Genomic DNA, 20,458 nt, shown 5'->3' on the forward strand with positions numbered 1-20,458 from the left:
TGACTTAATGATTTCTCATATTGTGGTAAACCATAAATTTCTGACCTCAGTTTCAGTCGTAAAGGAATGTACTATAGCAATGTTAAGTTAAAGTACTGCCAAAAAAACCCCCACAACAAAATAAAATCGCTGTAATTTGAATTCTCTAGGGTCAAGTCAAGGATTAAACAAACAAATACTTTCTGAAGCAAAGATATTGGATCAGTCATTCTCTCTGTTGTTTGCTTTTTAGTTCTCTCCCAAGTGTTTATTCAAAAACAGTAAACCATAACCAAGTCATCTGCATGGTTGGTTGTTGTTTTTTTTTTTTTTTTACTTCAAATTTAATAGGTCTTACACAAAGCTCAGTATCGTTGTTCCTTTGATTCTTATGTTCTGTATGTAATGGCATTTTTCTGTTCAGTCAGGTGGACTTTGTTCATTATGGCTAAGTAGAAAGCAATTATTTAGAAAGATTGCTATCTTGCAGTTGATAAATAAAATAAGTGTTTGGGGTTTTTTTGGGTTTTGGGTTTCTTTTTGAATTATACTGTTAGTTAGATCTTTACTGTTGAAATCTGAGGTAATGATATGTCATGTTTTGCATCTTAGTAAGTTTTAGTTCCATAGCCTCAAGAGCAGCTGTTTGCAGTGAAAATACGTTCGTGGCCTTTTAAGATATTTTTTTTTTAAATAAATCATGAAGCTGAATCTTCAGATGCTTTCAGCATTGAGCTGAGAATATTTCCATTTAAATATTAATGCTGTAACTAAATTTGTTTGCCAAATGTTGCACATGAGAGAACTTCTTTTGGGTGAGAGGTACTAACTAAAATAAAGAACCCTTTGTGTTTACCCCACCCCAGTCTCAAAACTATTTCAGGTGCCAATTAGTAAGGTCCTTAAATGTCGTTACTTTTATTTTAGGAATGAACTTTATGAACTTATTTGTTCATAAAGTGAGTAACTGTAGTGTGACTGGAGAGGAAGGGGGGATGCTGGATGTTAATAGATTGTGTGCTGGCTTGTATTTGCCAAGAAAAATACTTTGCTTCTGTCTTGTCTTGACTTGGCAAAGCAAATCATTTGCTGCTGTTTGTCATGTATGACTGCTCGCTCTTGCTTCTCATGCTTAGTTAATGCTTCCTAGATGGAAGCATATACCTGTTCCTATATGCTCCTAAATGATTCCTATACCTGTCATGTATCTTACCAGATGATGATCCCAGTTTGAGAGCAAGGAGATTCAGGCCTGTGAATGCGTGTTATTCCCCCTCCCTGTTTTGAAAAGGCGTTGTTGTGTTGGCTCAGCTTTTTCCTTTGCCAGCCTTTCTTTGCCTTATCCTGTCCTCAGCCCCGTGGCTTCCTGCTGGCCCTGCGTGCCCTCCGGTGCCTGCCCGGATAGTCCTGGTGGTACAGGAAACCGGGAACATCCTTTCCGAGACCCTCCCAGGATGTCTGTATTGCTTGGAAATTTTCAAGATGTCAACTTTGTTCTCTCCTGAGTCTGAGATGGTAACTCTGAGAAGAAAAGGCCACCTTCCAGAAAGTCTTCCTGAGGGAGCCCAGGCTTTTATCTCTCAAACCCAAGAGTGTGTGCAGCCTGCCCCGAAGTTGCTGTATGCCAAAGAAAGAGGTTATACCTTAAGATTAAGTCTGCCTTTGAGTGTATCAGCCTCTGCGGTGCAGGGCTCAGGGCGATGCAAGGGCATCTGAAACTGCTCAGGTAACTGTCCTGCTGAACTTCCCCACCCACCGTTTCGGCCAAGTCCTGTGCCTCATCACTCCTGTTGAGTTCAGGTCCGCTGACCTGTTCTGCAGTTCAGTGCCCAGAGCCCTTGTTCTGTCTGCTCTCACGTACATATGGGATCACAGCAAATGCTGCTCTGTTTTGGGAAAGTGGCAGTGAGCTGGCAGTAGGGACGGACGTTGGTTGTGGTGTGTGCTGTCTGGGTTGCTGAATCTTTCCATCTCTAGGGAGGAAAACTGCTCAGACTGACTCCTGTGACAGATGTGGGCTGCTGTGTTGTAAATTCTGTAGTAGATAATGGAAGAACAAATATGAAGAGAGAGCACAGTAAAAATCTTAGGCTGAAGGAGTTTTAAGGTATTGATGGCCATTTGCCCTCATGTCAGCAGAGAAAAAATAATTTTACTGCCTTAAATTTATGTTCGACTTGTGTGCATGTAATAATTATAATTAATTGCAATATATATGATAAGTATTTAATAAATATATATTATAATTACATGGATTTAATTTCATAGCCATTTATTGATATTGTAAACTTCTACACAGTGACAGCTAATGTAAACCAAAGCCCCAGCCATGATTTAGCTCTGTGGCAAAGCTGGATCCAACGTGCCCTTGATATATTTCAAAGTAATGAGACTTTTGCAAGTGATTTCATGAGAGGTGTAGTGCCAGTGTTCTTGGTGTCTTGTATCAGTATCAGCTTAAAAATTAGGGAGTAAAAAAAAAAAAAAAGGAATGTGTTTGCTAATAGACATTCTTAATTTCATTTTTTAGTTTAGTTTTTGGCCTTTAAATTACAACTGAAAAATAAGGTGGGGTGTTTTTTCTGTGCTGAGCATGGCTGCTTTGTTTGTTAGCTTCTTGGACTTAAGGACTGCACCAGACATATTTCTGGTTTGCACAACAAGTTTCTTCTTTTCTTTCTTTCTTTCTTTTTTTTTCTTTTCTTTTTTTTTTTTTTTTTCCTCCCCAGTGTTTTTCTCATGCATGTTTGGAGATTTTGATTTTGGATTGTTGATTTAGCTGGTGACATTAGCCACAAAGGAAATTTATTGTTCAAAATGATGCTTCTTATTTTTTCTTAATGTTTCCTAAAGAAAGGAATTGGAATACAAATAAAAGTCTAGGCTAAAATATTCTGGTTTAAATACTAAGAAATAGTAGTCAATGTGGTTAATTTTAATGGTTTTCTATTTTTTTCTCTTTTTATTGTTATGACTAGCTGGAAGCTTTCTTCCCAGAACAGTGTTGAAAAGAGAACAGTAGTCTCCTAAGCAGTTCTCCAAGTCTTCCCACTTTCTTTCCCATAGTAAGGGTGGGATGTGTGTGTGCGCGGGCATATGTGAGATGAAGTAGAGGGAGCGTTACTTGGTTGTGTGAAGGTACAGATCTGTTGGATGAGCCAGTATCCCCCTTGACCTCCTCTGATCTTTTTCTCAACAGGTACACAAAAATTGTTTGGAGAAAGAAATAAGGCAGTAAAGGAGGTTATCTTCTTTTGCTGTTTGTGTAGTTCATCAATGCTCTCATTATCATGAAATGGTTTGGGGTGGGAGGGACTTAAAGATCACTTAGTTCCACCCCCCCTGCCATGGGCACTAGACCACCTTGCTCAAAGCCCCATCCAGCCTGGCCTTGAGCAATTCCAGGGATGGGACTTCTTAAGTCTGTCCCCTTATGTCAGTGTTCATGATGCCTCCAAAAATGCAAGACCACTAAAGCTAGGCTTAATCAGTTTCCTCCCATACCAGTTTGAAGGGACCTTCTATTTCCTCAGTGGGCCCAGTCGGACCTAAGGGGAACAAATCATAGGGTTGAGGTTTTTGGTGGTTTTTTTGTTTGTTTGTTTTGTGGTTTTTTTTTTTTATTATTATTTAAACCATGCCCCAAATCAATCAATGAGCCAAAGGCTAACTGAGAACTTATGCAAGGCTCTTTTACTTTACATGTTTTCCTAGTTAGTTCACGGTATTTTTTTAATTAGTTGTTATCACTCAAATCTAGAAGTGAGTTTGGACTTGGAGATCCTCAGCAGCTGGAGCAACCATTTTATTTTTTTTTGTTGGTACAATATTAGCTTTTATAGACACTGTTTAAAATGGGGCAGGTTCTTTTCAGGTACCAAATGTGAAATAACTCTTCTCCTCCGGCTTGCAAATGTCTGTCTCAGCCTCCTGACTTTCTTGTTGGTGATGTGACAAATAAAATATTAAGCTGTCACTATTACGTGATTCCTTTGAAGCTTCAGCAAAGTTCTCATGCCATCTTTCCAACAGTGAAGAAAATTTCTATTGCAGCTGGTATTCAGACTTTGGAGAGACATTGTTTTGTACATTTTTCTTACATGCGATCTCTTTAGATTAAGTGAAGCTGATTTCTCTTATTACCCAAGAAACAAAGGACAACATGCACCTATGAAAGCACTGATTTCTGGTTTGTATTTTATCCTTGATGACATGCCCTGAGAATCTCTAAGCCTCGTGGCTGATTGTGGTAGGAATTCTGTCATGTATTCAGCTTGTGTTCTGGTTTTTCTCCTGCTGGGGTTTATAAGGAAGCCCCTACGCTCAAAGGAGCTAACCGAGGTTTTCCCTTCAGTCTTACACAAATACAGTGCTGTCAGTTCAGAACTAAAGGTGCCTGTGTGGACACGCTCGATTTTTGTAACACACGAGGGAGTACAAAAGTGCACAAAGTAGGTGGGTTGTGAATTTTAATGTGTCAGCAAGAGGGCCTTGAATACTTAATGTTATACTTGATGCTACTAAGGCTAAAGAAGCTATTTGCAATGGTTTTGTAGATAAATTGGTGCTTGCTTTTACCATGAAGACAGATCCAATTATTCTTAATAATGTAACAAAACTTTTTGCATTTATAAACAGGAGTCCTTGTGGCATTGAGGAGTTTGAATCTTTACTGGTGTGAAGCATATTGCCTATGTGGAAAGGCCACACTTGTGTTCCTTTGCTATCTTTCATAAGATCATCATGTTTTCAGAAAGTTGCTTGAAAAAATGTGTTGGTTTTTTTTCCTCAAAAGATAAGTTCTATTTTTAAAGGTATTCACAGTTAAATATATACATTTTCCTACTACTCTGAGGATTGTTGCATTCAATTCTAAGCTGCTTTGTTGCAGTGGTTTGTATTTTTTGATAACTAGCAAGTTGGAAGTAGTTGCTTTATCATTCAGGTTTCTACAGTAATCTCAATTGTAAAAAAAGCAAAAAAAAAGAAAGCTCTGTAAAAAGTGATAATCTTCATGAAATGCTTGTAGACTTAGTAGTATTTTGAAAGTATTTTCTGAATACAAAGTTGCATTTCATTTCAGTGTAAGAATTTTTTTTTTAATAGCATTGACTTTTCCTGGTAATAGAGCTTCAGCTTCTGTCCAGTTTTGTTTTATCGTTTTCAGACAGTCAAATAACTTGTCTTTTAATAATCAGATTTTGAACATTATGTGGAATGTTCTCATGTGTGTTAGTACTGTGTGACTAAATTTAGTTCTGCATTAATTTTACTAACGTGCTTTTGAGAGAGCTTAACCTAGCAGGTAGGAGGGGTGCTTGTCAGTAATGGGAAGGTTTGCAAAATTGACTGTGAATTAGTCCCACTGTCACTGGAATTGTCACTATTGGAGACTTCTGATTCTGACAGATTGGTGTCATAAGCTGTGTATCTACTGACTCATCGTCACTAATTTTTCCACCAGTCGCTTTTGATGAAGGCTATTTTAAAAGAGTAATTACAGCAACTATGTTAAATTATATCATAGGGAACGTGCATGTTAAACACAGTAAGATTTGCGATGACGATACTGCTATCATGCTATTGTTTTTGTGATTTGTTTGTATGTCCGTAACATCTTCCTTTATCCTACTTAAAAATTGCTCAGCATTTTTTCTTTTAAAAACCCTAAACCACTAAAAAGTGAGAATAATTTGAATATTGTGTAGGTGCTATTGCAATGCTTTTTATATTAATAAGACCCTGTTACAAAGCTTGTGTTATGCTGCAGGACAGAAGCATTTAAGAATGCCACTAGCTGCCCTGCTCAGCCTCCAGCCATATGCTACTGTTCGTAAGGTGACAGTGTATAATGGCATTAAAGTAACAGATGTCAGCCACAGCTAGTGAGGCAGGAGTAAGGAAGGTGATTCTGTGAAAATACCGATGTAATTTATCTTACCTTCTCTGTGTTTGGAGGGTGACCTAGTTTTGGGTGTTTTGGTGGTGTTTTGTTTTTTTTTTTTTTTTTTTTTTTTTTTTTTGTTTTGTTTTTGTTTTTTTTCTACCAGTGTGAGAGAGATCGATAAAACAGGCTTTAGCAGCTATGTTTTAAAGTAGAGTGAATGCATTGTGTGCTTCCAGTCTCAGAGACAAACCAGCCCTGTAAGGTCTGTGAAACTTGATTTCTCAAGCCATGGCTTAAAACCTGCTCATTAGAAGCTTGCATTTCCTTAAAAATTGTCATAGCTGAGCCATGGCAGCTGCTGTGGTATTAAGTCAGGTTCTGAGAAAAAGCAGTTTTAATAGCCATGACAGACAAATGTTTGTGGGATTTATTAAGTGTTTGGTCTTAAACCCGCACCATTAAAATCTATGTACCTTTAGTGCTATACTAATGACCTCAGGCTATATATGGACTGTGTTTTCCTTCATTTTAATAAAAATTTGAGTTAGGAGGTTGAGTTTGGCAGATATTATGTGTAGTCTATCTGTGGTGTTTAAACAGTGACTTTGCATTTTTTCTGCATCTGTAAATTCTTATACAGTTTATTAACAAATGAAAGCCATATTTAACTGTGTTCAACTGGAACTGTAAAAGAAAAATAGTCCTGGTTACTGGGAGATAGCAAAATTCCTGTAGGGTTTTGAGGCTGGAATTATTTCCCAAAACTGTCTACTTAAAATTACATTGCATTCCCAATTTGTCTGAAAATGTAAAGTTGGGGTGGGAACAGAAATTGTTTGAAATGAACTGTTTATTTAAAAACATTACATTCAGCTAATATTCCAAAAAAATTGTTCCTTGAAATATAACTGCCTTCAATTCCCTGAAGACCTACTGATTAAATCATGTCTCTTGGATCCCGTTTACATGTGGCTGACTGAAACAAGTCTTAAAAGCCCTGTATCAACAGTGGGTTTGGGTTGATTAGCTGTTAGTTCCTTTAAAAAGATATGTAAAGGAAAAAGCAATATCCAAAATATCGACTGAATCTGAGCGATGTTGGGTGATAGAATTAATTTCTGTACATTTAACTAGATAACTGAGCAGTGAAGAACACATTTGAATGTTTGTTTGTTGGTTTTTTGAAATTGTTTATACATTAATTTAGGCTACAGAAAGTGAGGCGGGTGATATGGATCTCAGTGGGCTGCCAGAGACAGCAGTGGATTCTGAGGATGATGATGATGAAGAAGACATTGAAAGGGCATCAGATCCTTTGATGAGTAGGGATATTGTTAGAGACTGCTTGGAGAAAGACCCAATAGACAGGACAGATGATGACATTGGTAAGTATTGCTGTGTAGTAAAATACTGTCAAACTTGTTCTCCTTCACAAAAAAACAACTAACAGACCCCAAACCTCAAACTTTGAACATAAGGTTTTATTTTACTCATTGGCTTTTGTAGTTGTTAGGTTTAGTGTTTGTTCTGTAAGGTGATTCATAAATGCCATAAACTCAGTCAGTGAATTGCTACAGCCAAAGAAGAAGAGGAAAACACATGTAATGTAGGTGAAAACTATTATCTGCTGGCCCTTTTGATCTCAAGCTTCAATTTCTGATTGATATCAGAACTGGTTTAAGAAGTTACATCATTGTGTACTAGAAAACAGACAGAACCTTGGCAAAGTCAGCGTTAATGTCAACACTGGATGCTTATCACATTACATTTTTTAATTGTAAGTTGTGATGTTGTGCCTGTTTTTAACTAAAGATAACATTTGTATTAAATATTGGAGCCATTAAGACCTTTATGTAAATGTGCCTCTAATCAAACTAATTTGCAATGTTAACATCCAGGTTAATACACTGAAAGCAAAGCAGAACTAGAATTCAAATTCTTACAGTTTCTAATCTAATCTGTTTCACTGGCTGAATTTTAATTTTTTTTCTTTTGTCAAAGTATGACTAAGTGATGATTAAGGTTGATTATCATATGACTAAGGGAGCATCTCTTATACGAGGAAAGTCTGAGAGAGCTGGGACTGTTCAGCCTGGAGAAGAGAAGGCTCAGGGGGATCTCATTGACGTGTACAAATACCTGGAGGGAGGGTGTAAAAACGACAGAGCTAGGCTCTTCTCAGTGGTGCCCAGTGAGAGAACCAGAGGCAGTGGGCACAAACTGAAACACAGGAGGCTCTGTCTGACCTCCAGGAAACACTTCTTTACTGTCACCGAGCCCTGGCACAGCCTGCCCAGAGGTGGTGGAGAGGTCTCCCTCCTTGGAGACACTCAGAAGCCATCTGGACATAGTCTGTAGACTGCCCTGCCTGAGCAGACGGGTTTGACCAGATGACCTCCAGAGGTCCCAACTTCAATCATTCAGTGATTCTGAGTAAATAAAAATTTAGGAAAAAAGATGGGATCTTATTGACTACTTTCAGTAGGTTTTTTAGATCAGACTGAATGGAAAAGTGTCTAGCATTTAGGCCATGTAATCCCTCAGCAAAACTACTAAGACAAATTGAGTTCTGTAGTTACAAACAGTGTAAAAAAGGGAAATATGAGAGAAGTCCACTGTTGAGTACAAGTGCAACTCCAGTGCATGCAGAAGACAGAGCAGCAGTAGTCACCTTTAAGACAGTAATCCTGTCTAGGCTGTCTGAGGGGTACTTTATGAATCTGTCAGATGATAATCAAGTACAATTTACTGTTAAGTGTAGCCTAGGAAGGGATAGCTTTGCCAATGAACTTGCTCAGTTTTGTGAAATTTCTGTTCTTAATGTCTTGCTGTGTTTTATATAGTCCTATCATAGTCTTAAGGGAGCTATTGCCCTGGCTAGAGTATTACAAACATCATTGGTTGTGTTCAGAGCTCTGGGTTACATTACAATTCTTCCATTATGCTGACTTTTACTTTGCAGGGCCTCTATTGATGATATGACCAGCCAGTCTGTGTCTACGAAATACCCAGTAATTACAACAGGCCACTGTACATGATTTATTAGTATACAGAAACGATTGTGCAGCATTTTAGCTTAAGTAGCCTCAGGCATCTTGCTGAAGAACTGTCTTTACTGTGCTTTGTTGTTTTGACATGCATGACTCAGTGGGCTTTTTCTCCCTCAGAACAACTACTGGAATTCATGCATCAGTTGCCTGCTTTTGCCAACATGACAATGTCAGTGAGGAGAGAGCTCTGTGCTGTAATGGTGTTTGCGGTTGTGGAGAGAGCAGGAACTATTGTACTAAATGATGGGGAAGAGGTCAGTAGAAGTTGCTTTTGACTCTCCTAATACACCAAACATCCCAGATTCCATAGGGTTAAGTTTCCCTTTTGTTGCTTAAAAATTAATAAAAAAAAGTGTTAAATAAAAAAGTAACATTGAGCAGGTAAATTAACCCTCTTTTTGTTCTGGATTACTTTGAAAGCTTTTGTTTAAGCATTCCTGCAACATTTCTTATACAATAAAAGCGTAAGAAAATGTTCTTCATAATGTACCAAAGGCTTTCTGCTTGTTGGAGCTCATTTGGGGAGTTTGTGTCAGTGTTTAAGTGGTATTTTAAAGCTTGCTTTCTTTCTTTGTTTCCTTTAATTTTTTTTACAATCTTACATAAGCTCTTAACATTAAAGATAAATTTAAGATCCCAGTTTTCTTGAGCCGGAAATAATTGTACTTTTAAGGTAAACCAACTTATAAACGTTTTTAATAGATGCTAAAAAAAATAACTTTTCCTTTGGAAAAATTGTGAGGGTTGTGTCTATACAGTATGGTACTACAGTGTTAAATGATTCAGTCTTCATGTATCCTGCAACATTTGCTTTGTAGCTGGATTCCTGGTCAGTCATTTTGAATGGCTCTGTGGAGGTGACGTACCCTGATGGAAGAACAGAGATACTCTGCATGGGGAACAGTTTTGGTGTTTCCCCTACTATGGAAAAGGAATACATGAAAGGAGTGATGAGAACCAAAGTGGATGACTGCCAGGTAGAGTGTCGGACTGTAATACATACAAACTCATGTACATACATATAGGCGTAATGCATCTGAATAGCCCGATGTGGTTTTATTTAAAACTGAATATATGTAAAATCTCCAGCATGTAACCCTGTACAATAGTTGGGAAATGAGACTCCTGCATACCCACAATCTGTGAAATTGAGTTCCCTTCATCTGGTAGGGATCATTTTGGATGAAGAGGATGAAGAGGTTTGTTTATATGCTTTCTCCAGAACTGGAGACCTTGCAGCCTGTTGCATACACCCATTGCTTCAAACTTTCCCGTAGTAGGATCTCAAGGTTCATTAGCCATTATAGGCTCTTCTACAGGTAATAGCCATTCTTCCTTACTGGACTCAGCTACTGAATCTGAAAGTAATACAAACTCTCCCATGGTGTGAGTGGAAAATCTTCTAGTTTTTAAAAAATCGGCCTTCCAAGGAAAATGCCTTGACATCTGCTGTAACACCAAGTGGTCAGATGTAAGGAATGCTTCTCATAGCATAAAACTACTAGCCTAATCTGGATATGTGGTTCCTATTTGCTTATTCCCATCCAGAAAATAAAAGCCAAGTCCTGGGTGTATTAAGCATTTTGCTTAGTCCCAATGGCTAATTAGCTTCCAGTAGATGCCCTTTGAAATGGGTGTAAATATGTGTTAGTGGAGTCACCTGGTTTAGTTTACCCATCTAACTTCCAAAAAATGCATAAATGGTATCTTGTTAGAATAATCTTTTGGAATAAATCCAGACTGTGGGACTTCCATTTCAGCTACTACTAGCTGCTGGAAATAGAAAAGGTATGTAAATGAATTATGGAGAGTGCAGAAGAAAATACTCTTATGCCTTTGTCCTAAGAACATACATGATGATTTAAGAACTTTCCAATCAGTAGGAACACTGTTATTTCCTTTCAGTTAAAATACCAAAGTTCATACAAGACAGTTTAATATTACCCCAAAAAAGAGACTATTTGTAGAAGACAATTCATAGTGCGTACAGTATTTTCATTTTCTAAGTTGTAGTGGATGGTCTTAATTATTTTTGCATAGTGTAGGTGCTAGGAATATTCTTCAGATAATTATTTTTGCACTTATTTGTGGCTGGACAGATGATTCTATAAAATATTTTTCCTGCTGCATGCTTTAATCCAGAAGTAATTTGTTTCTGTGTACCTGCACTCATGTAATTGAATAAATGTTAATTTTCTTAATGATTCACTTGTTATTAATAATAGCTATGGAAAATGAAAATTATTTACAATAGCAATAAGCACAAAAAAATAAAAGCTAGGTTTTCTTTTCATTCTCTTAACCCTCCTAAATGCCACACAAAAGCTTTCATGGGAGAAAAAATACCAGCAAAGTTACTGAGCTCATCTCCAGCAGAGGGGAGGTCAAAGCAGCTAAACAAAAATGGGTGATAATGCTCAATCATTTTGCTCTGATTAATCTTGTTCTCCTCTAATTGCAAGATTGTGGTGCAAGTACTGTGCTTGTGTATTCATCTGCTTACTACTGCTGAACTGCTGGAAAGACAAATTTGGCTCACTGCAGGCTGAGAAACTATCTTTTCTATTAATAGAGTACTTGCATCTTAAGTCTAAATACTTTTCTGAAGATTTTACCTTTTAATACTGGTGCGCGATGATTCTTTCCAGTTTGTTTGTATAGCCCAGCAAGATTATTGCCGCATCCTCAATCAAGTGGAAAAGAACATGCAGAAGGTAGAAGAGGAAGGGGAGATTGTGATGGTGAAGGAGCACAGGGAGCTTGATCGCACTGGAACAAGAAAAGGTCACATTGTCATCAAGGTAAAAGCAAAAGCGGGTGTGTCTTGCAAATGTCTTGTGTTCTATAAACTTCTTCTCTTGGCAAGTTAGGTCCAGGATTGGTTGAGATACATATTATAAAAATATATGTTTGGAAATGGACTGATTATATTTCTGGGTTTTCTTTTTATGATTATGCACATTGATAACTAGGCGATTTCTATAGAAATCAATTTCATAAATTCTTCACATTTCTTATCACAATGGTTAAGCTGTTGTTTGCTTAGCTTATCAGTCAATAGATGCCAGCATTCTTTCTAGTGTAATCCACCTTCAGCATGTTACAAGAAAACAAATTTGCATTTGTTGAAAACCTGTTTTAATAACTAAGATTTTATTTTATTTGTATAGGGAACAGCTGAAAGGTTGACAATGCATTTGGTGGAAGAGCACTCTGTGGTAGACCCAACATTTATAGAAGACTTTCTGTTGACGTATCGGACCTTTCTTTCCAGCCCAATGGAAGTGGGCAAGAAGTTGTTGGAGTGGTTCAATGACCCCAGCCTCAGGGATAAGGTTAAATCCGCTGAATTACATACCTGTTACCGTTTGCATTGAAATATATGCTATTAAGAATAAAATATGTTCTAGAGAGAATGACTAAACTGAATAAGACACAGATAGCTGGTGACATGTTTTAATGGCAGAATATATGGATAAACCTAAGAAAATATTTTCTCCTTGTCTTACTGTGTTTTATTTAAGTTTTCATGTGTTCAGGCAAGGTAAATTAGCCATGTTTTACCTTGCTGTGTTTTTACAACTTGGTTGCTAGCAACTGTAGGGAAAGCTTTTTTCCAGTAATCAATATTTTTATTTAATATAATTCAATAGAATTCTGTTATGTCTCAAAATTTGAGCATATAACTAATTTCTGTGTTTTCCATACATAATACTACTTAACACATCTTGGCAAACGTTTTGTGATACTTTATTTTTATATAAAGACACTAGAAAATACAGCCATTGTTAAGAATCTGTTGAGCCTTACACAGCATTAAAAAAAAAAAAAGAAAAAAAGAAAAAGCAACCCAAACACAAGAAAGCAATCAAACATCCTCTTTCCTAAACAAAACTGCCATGATGGAAGAATAAGGCACTGTATATCCACCTTTGGCACGCTGTCTGTTGAGGCTCTATACTGTGCTTCACACTGTAATACTTTATTTTCACTTGTCTACAAGTTTCTCATAGGTAAAAAAAATAGTAAAAATTCCAGATTTTTTTGCAAATTTTAAACAGAGGGAATTGTATCGATAAAGGTAAAGAGAAATTTGGTTTTCAACTTTTATTTAAATCTGGGTATTTGTTCTAGAAATGCTACTATATCTGTGCGTTGGAGGAAGAATCTTACATTTGGCAGAGAGGATAGGCTTCACAGCTAATATTGTTCAGCATAGGCTTGTTACAGCTTCAGAGCTAGAATATTGGAGTTCATCTTTCCACTTATTTTTCTTGTCCTCCAATGGATAATCCTTTCAGCCTCTGTAACGGCGTGAGCCGGCACAGTTGCTGGTATCAGGTCTGAAAACAGAGTAGCTCTTTGTTCTGCCGTCTCAATAACCAACCTTCCTGACCTCCAGTGGCACTGAGGGAAAGGCAAGAGTCAGAGAACAGCTTGGGACAAGTGGAGATAAGCACATGGGGAGCAAGGAATCTGGAAAATTTGAGCTGTTATTTTTTAGGGACTGGTAGGCAGTGAGGAGAGGGAAAGGGGTGAGTAAAACATCATAACTGAGGATGATCTGTAATCAGATTGGGGCACTGGGGACCCAGCCTTGCCGATGATTTTGCCCAGCAGCAGGGTACTTGACTTTACAGCTTTAATCCTCTTTTAATGCTGTTCCTGGTTGTGACGCAAGTAATGGCATTCCTCTGGATGTCCCCATTCGAGCCTTTCCAGCACAGTGCCATTTGGGTGTGCGTTAGTAACCCCCAGCTCTGAAAGCAGCATTGATGCTGAAGCTATCACTGCAGTGATTTCAAATACATTACATGGTATGGCTTGCAACTTCCTAGCCTATTTTAAAAATCTGCAATTCACCTAAATTTAACCAGACATTGTCTGGATCTTCTAGTGTCCTCCACATTAATGACAAACACCACAGATGTTTAACAGAAAGGAAGTTCATTTTCAATTTCAAAGTGGGCAAAATCTCCGATATGTCAGAAATGCTACCCCTTGCCTCTGTCCCTGTGGCTGGGAGCTCCAGCACGCAGTGCTGTGCAGTTGCCTCCTGTTAGAAATCCGAACTCACGGGAGTTTTGAGGGTCTTGATTAGTTTGGTCATCAATTTTGGCAATTCTGAATACGCTTGCTTTTCTGGGGTAAAAGGCAAGCTACTTGGAAACTCTGAGGGTGGCAGGGGTTGATTTTGGATGCCTGGTGTCAGACCTTCAGCGTAAGAGGCTGCGGGGGTTTAGATTTTGTGCCAGATGCAGAGAACGGACAGGGGTTAGCTCCAGATTTTGCTCTTAAGCTCTAGTTTTTGAAATGTGTAGAGGTTTTCCCCTACTACCTTACTTTCCCAGCATAACTGAAGAAATTCAACTGTATTTTCAGGGATAACTTTGAGCGGCACAACCATTTTGGATTCAGGAGCTTTTTAAAAATAGCTTGAATAGATATTAATTCAACACATGAAAACTCTTCTTATTTTGTCAGGACAAGTGCTGCTGATGTTCCAGGTCAAATTGCATACTAAGATAAAATGTGATAGTGTAAGCATATAGTTTTAAAAAAATGCAGCTCTTATTGGAGGTAAAGCCACAAAAATAAAATTGATTAGTAGTATTCCTTTAGAGTTTTTTCCTAACAAACTGTAAAATACCAGCTAAGGTCCTTCAGAACTTGATAGTCATAGTTGCTTGGGGAGAGTAGGGGTAGGCAGAAAAGAGGGGTAGTAAACTGGAAGATTGGCTTTAAGGAGAAGAATTGCCTGTGTTCGCTGTTAAAACCTCTTTCCTGCTTCTGACAATAGCTCCTTTTTCCTGCCTCTCTAAACATTCAATAGCTCTTTTACCCAGGTAAATGCTTAATGAAGTTAATGGTGGCTTATCTAAAGATTTGTGAGATTCAAGAACTAATATGAAGCAGTATCAGAAGAAGCTTTATGATCATGTGCTTGAAGAATTAAGCAGCTTTGGAAATGTACATGAACAGGAAATTGTTATAAGTCAGAAATGTATCCAACTCGTTGCCTTGTATCTGTGTGCTCTGTTCCCTACGCAATGACATTTGATATAGTCAGTGTTAATTTCGAAGTATTCATAGTATTCTTTATGAAATACAACATACAATTGCTTATACAAGTGAAAGCAATTCTAATACTTAATTCGGTTTATCCTCCTGGTAAATGATTGCATATTAGTAAATTTAGGTTTGGGTGTATACGTACAATATTCAAGATTCCAATGGATGTTTACAGGGGCTTTAAGGAGCAGTGTCTTAAAGGACCTGGCACTAGTGCTGTTCTGGGTGCTCTTGGAAAATCTTTGTGTTATTAATTTTCAGGTTACACGGGTAGTATTGTTGTGGGTGAACAATCACTTCAATGATTTTGAAGGAGATCCTGCTATGACTCGATTTCTGGAAGAATTTGAGAATAATTTGGAGAGGGAGGTAAGATGGAGGGGTTTTCTGACAATTTGGGAAGGGAGTAGCCAGGCTGTTATGTGTAACAAATTATGCTTTTCTCTTGCAGAAAATGGGTGGACATTTGAGGCTGTTAAATATTGCTTGTGCTGCTAAAGCTAAACGAAGATTGATAACCTTAACAAAGCCATCTCGAGAAGCCCCTTTGCCTTTTATCTTGCTGGGAGGGTCAGAAAAGGGGTTTGGAATCTTTGTTGACAGTGTAGATTTTGGTAGCAAAGCTACAGAAGCAGGCTTGAAACGTGGAGACCAGGTATGTAATTGTAAAATGTGTGTCGTTGTGGTGTTGTCCCCCGTGCCTCTTCCTCTCCCCTGCCCCCGGCTTTTTTGTTCCTTTCTCTTCACTAAAAAAAATTAACACTATATTTTTAGATACTGGAAGTGAATGGTCAAAACTTTGAAAACATTCAGCTGTCAAAAGCCGTGGAAATCCTTAGAAACAACACTCATCTGTCTATCACTGTGAAAACCAATTTATTTGGTAAGTTTGTGTGGACTTTTTATTCTAATTTCTGCCCTAATTTAGATGGAGTGTTAAATTATTTTTTTAAATACTTTAGAATAGCTTTGTTTGAAACGCTGTTGTACTGGGGAGAATAGAAAAACGAAGCTTGCAGGTCCTAAAATACCTTAATTCATAATTGCAGAGAAAAATTTATGAATAGGGTTTCGTATGAAGTGACTTCACTCTCACAAGTGCACATTTCTGGATTAAGAGCAACTATTGCGACCATTCAGCTTGAATTCATAAAATGCGTTTGTACGTGTAACGTTTAGTCCTTTCTCAAGAAAGAAGCCTCCTTTAGAATTTCAGTTGATCAGTGATCTTAACTGGTCTGCTAAATTTGCTTGTAGTTTTTCAGCCCATACCTACAATGGGTGTGACAAGGTTGTTAAAAACTTTCTTGCCAGCTAGGTGGAAACGATCTTGCTACCCACCAAATCCATTTTCTTCAATTTTCCCTCTAACAAGTACTGAAACAGTCATGAAGGAGTCTTTAAGCATCTCAGGACCTCAGTTTGCATCATAAGTGATTACGTGGGTTTGATTTTTACCACTGTATACCTGGATTACTTATATAATTTAGAGATCTCCAAGTATCTTTTTCAGGATCAGTTCTTCATCACAAATAAGCAGGGCAGAATATTACCACAGGATGTCACAGCACTGATTATTAAGTAAGCTTAGGTTAACTCCAAAAGTAATTTGTCAAATCTGTTCCCTGGGGATTTTTTTTTTCTTTTTTGCTTTGCAGTAAAGATTCTGTATGTATCAATTGTTTCTAATAATTAATTTTAAAATATATCTGTACATGCTTGTGTAGCAGTATGTACTTGTTTCTCTGTGTTAAGTTCTGTGTAACCATCCTTCACACACTAGGTTTTTAGATCTCAGGTGTTGCTTTAGTATGTTTAAGATTAAACTCAGTTTCTTCATTTCAGAAGTTGTGGTTTTTCCAAGTTTTTAATCTTGTTGCTGTACTGCAAATACTGAAATCAGATCACAGTGGTCTCAAAACGTTCACTTTCCATGTATTGCATGCAGTATCCTTATCAACAAATCCCAAAAGGAGAATTTCCTCTTTTTCTTGTTTTTTTTAACATCATCTTCTTACCTGTATATTTGTCTCTCTAGCCCCCAGCTCCTGTTTGCCAGTACAGTTACTGGCTCAGAGTATTCTCCTCCACTTCTTTTTGTGTGTCTTATTTGAAGCTTTTGAAGTGTCTTGCTGATTTGTTGTGTACCTCTGGAGATAAGGACGAATATTAAGGATAAAATCAATACTTAATAGTAAAACCTAGCCCCTAATACTCATCTTAGCTGGTTCCCTTGTTCCCGCTTTTCTGTGATTCCTTGTTTTTAATTATCAGTTTTCATTTATTATTAGAAATCAACTGATCAGATATTTTTCCATTTATATATGGAGACTTCTTCTCACACTCAAAATAGGTGACTTGTTCTCCAGATCAGTTTTGTTTGATTTTATTTAAATATATCAACATTTTTGTGAAGCTGGAGGTTGCAGTAGAAGTACTAATTGCTGCCTGAGAGATTGCTCTCTGCTAGGGAGCTGAGGGAGCCTGAGAGGGTTTTTTTGTGTATCTGGCAGATGATGCAACAGCCTTGTCAAACAACATCCAAGTGCCTCAGTAGTCTCATACTTGCTTACATTTTCCTTATGACTTTGTTGCAGTTTCCCCTTGGATTTTTGATTTTTTGATCCTGTTGCTAGTAATTTTGTATCCTTCTGGGACCTTTGTTGCTGGCTGTCTGTTTATAACTTTCATTCTCAGTTGTTCATTTTCCTATCTCGTTTTTGTCCACTGTGCTCCTTCTGTGCGTGCTACTGTTCTGCAGGAGCTTGATCTGTAGGTTGAAAAGGTGAAGTCTAACCATGTGGTCATCTAGTGTATTTCTGTTCTGAGCTGGGCCATTTTTACTCATTTTCTGATTTATGCTACAGAAAATGAATGTCCTTTTTAAGTGTTTTTGCAGTCTCATATTTAAATTAATTTAATACTTGAATTCACAGAATATACTAATCAGATTTTTGTAATGATTAATATTAAACTGGTCTGGTGCACAGTGCTGTATTTTACATTTCTTTTTCTTTCCTCCCTTTTTCTGTCTTACACAGTTTTTAAAGAACTCTTAACACGGTTGTCAGAGGAAAAAAGAAATGGTGCTCCCCACCTACCTAAAATTGGTGATATTAAAAAGGCGAGTCGTTATTCTATCCCAGACCTTGCTGTTGATGTGGAGCAGGTAATAGGATTAGAAAAAGTAAATAAGAAAAGTAAAGCCAACACAGTTGGGGGAAGAAATAAATTAAAGAAGATACTTGACAAGACTCGAATCAGCATTCTGCCTCAGAAACCATACAAGTGAGTTTCTTATTTACTCTTAAATAATTGCTTTCTGTTAAATTTTAACAATTTCTCATGATACTTAAAATTTGTCATGGTACTTTCTTTCTTTATTAATGCAGGCCGTGTTTATAGCTGAAAATATATACTAGAAAATACTAGTCTGAATATTTGAATGGTCATGGACTACTAACAATGCAACTTCTGACATCAATGTGGACATATTTTACTTCTTATAGATAAAGTGATGGAACAAATCCTTTTTTGTGTCATTTACTGTTTTCTTTTAAGAGGACTGCTAACTGAAAGCATCCCAGGCAATTAACGTCGGGATAACTCCGCAAGCACGTTTGCTTGCAAGTCATTGATAGGAGCAATGATTTCAAATTATCCACATTTCAGTGGCCTAAAAATTTCTGCATATTGCCGTAAGGGAGACTGAGGTTAAAATTTTAACTTGTTTTTTTTGATAGAATTGAGTATTCTTAATGAAAGCTAAATATGGTATTTGATATTTTTTATTCTATGAATGCATTTTAGAAATAGAGTTCTGATAAGTACTGCTGGAAACAATACAAGTATGACTTTTACATGATTTTATGGGAATCTTATTCTCAGCCAAGGCAGATGGCATCAATGAGAAAAATGAATTGTAGAGGGTAGTTGATGCGTACTTAGTGTTTTCTCTTGCATTTTCCTTTTGTGTGTCCCACTGAGGAAGAAATCTATTCTGTGTAAATTCATGAAAAAGACACTTGTGCTGAAAATCTCAGATTTTTTTCCTGCTATCACTTTAAAGAATAAGAGTTTGCTTAACTAATGTTAGGTATTCCCTACTAAATTAATACTGTCCTGAAACATTATAGATAGAATTTTATTAATATAAAGATTAAATGAATATAAATTATTATATCCAAATAGTGGCTATTTCTTAAATTGACGCGATACATTTCAGTAGAGGACAATCTGTAAATCCTCTTTTTATGTTATTTGTCTTTAGAATGTTTTCTTTATTTTACCAGTCTTGTATGTTTATTCCTCTGATGAACTGTGCATGCTCTTAAGTGTGATTTTTTTACATTGTTCACAACTTTTGCATATAATTTTCTTGTTGGTTTTCTTGTTTTTCTTTTGATTCTTTTCATTTTTGCACTTTTTCTGTGCAGGGACCTCTTTGGGTAAGACTTAGGAAAACAGCACTCTTGACCTATTTTCTTTTCCTTTTCCTAGCATGACTTCATGTGTTATATATAGCAATTTGTTTGCAAAGCCTGTTGACATTCACTTGTTTGTGTCTGCAGTTTCTGCATAGAGATGTTTAGCTGTCGAATTCTCTGTTTGTGCTCCCCCTCCTCGCCCCCCTATTGTATAGAAACTTCTGTCTTGTTCTTCCTGATCTCTAATGGTTTTACATATATTAAGGACTTTACCTATTCTCACATGTTTTTAAATATCAAAAATCAAGAGGGATGAAGAAGCAGATTTACTCATTAATTAAAGTAGGTATTTAAAGACTTTGAGTCAACTAGCATATGAGGTAAAACTGTCCACCTTTTTTTGTATGTGAATACTGCAGAGGTCTCCAGTGCCTCCAGAACGTATCCAGATAAACCCAATCTTTAAACTAGAATGAGGTCACTTAGAGGGAGCTTGTCTGCTCCATGAGACATTAAATCAGTATTAAAAATGAATCAGTCTGAGCAGGAGATAATGCCTTCCTTCAGCTTTGCTTTTTGGTCCAATAACACCAAAACTGATGCTCCCAAACTGAGAAAGCAGCCCCATTTCTTCTGCATCTCCTCTGAAATCTCTGAAATCTCCTTCTCTCCAGCAGCTATGAGGCATCTTTTGAATTGTGCTTCTGGCTACAGCCTCTGCTTGAGCTCTTTGCTTTCTTTACTCTTCTAAGCCAGAATGGCTTTGTGGTCTGTAGGCTCAGCTGCTCCGACTAAGGATTAAACATAACCCCTAGCTCCAACTCTAGCAAAGTTCTGCCTGCTCTGTAGCGCAGCATCCCAGCCAAGGAAGCAGCCCCCGCTCTCTCCTCTGTTTACAGCCCAGCGGTGGAATGCAGTGTACTGTCACTCCAATATCCCTTCTACCCTCTCGTTTGGCAGGGAAGTTAGTTCTTAATGCTCTCTTCCTGCATGGCGGATGCATACAGAAAGCAATAGGAATGCCTTTCTCCTTTCACTGGCAG

General features: G+C 37.4%; 1 protein-coding gene across 9 annotated transcripts in view; it reads left to right on the plus strand.

The window, feature by feature from the left end:
• The window catches only part of RAPGEF2 (Rap guanine nucleotide exchange factor 2), a 197,634-nt gene that overhangs the window by 148,936 nt on the left and 28,240 nt on the right, over nucleotides 1–20,458 (plus strand). For all 9 annotated transcript variants that reach the window (XM_080377606.1, XM_080377603.1, XM_080377601.1 and 6 more), the window contains 9 exons: nucleotides 7,074–7,251; nucleotides 9,034–9,170; nucleotides 9,735–9,893; nucleotides 11,565–11,717; nucleotides 12,087–12,251; nucleotides 15,250–15,357; nucleotides 15,440–15,643; nucleotides 15,763–15,871; nucleotides 18,030–18,276. In XM_080377606.1, the coding sequence (XP_080233732.1) occupies nucleotides 7,074–7,251; nucleotides 9,034–9,170; nucleotides 9,735–9,893; nucleotides 11,565–11,717; nucleotides 12,087–12,251; nucleotides 15,250–15,357; nucleotides 15,440–15,643; nucleotides 15,763–15,871; nucleotides 18,030–18,276 (1,460 nt within the window). The remainder of the gene's footprint in view (nucleotides 1–7,073; nucleotides 7,252–9,033; nucleotides 9,171–9,734; nucleotides 9,894–11,564; nucleotides 11,718–12,086; nucleotides 12,252–15,249; nucleotides 15,358–15,439; nucleotides 15,644–15,762; nucleotides 15,872–18,029; nucleotides 18,277–20,458) is intronic.

The sequence above is a fragment of the Falco punctatus genome (assembly GCF_963210335.1).
Source record: "Falco punctatus genome assembly, chromosome: 1".
Lineage (NCBI taxonomy): Eukaryota > Metazoa > Chordata > Aves > Falconiformes > Falconidae > Falco > Falco punctatus.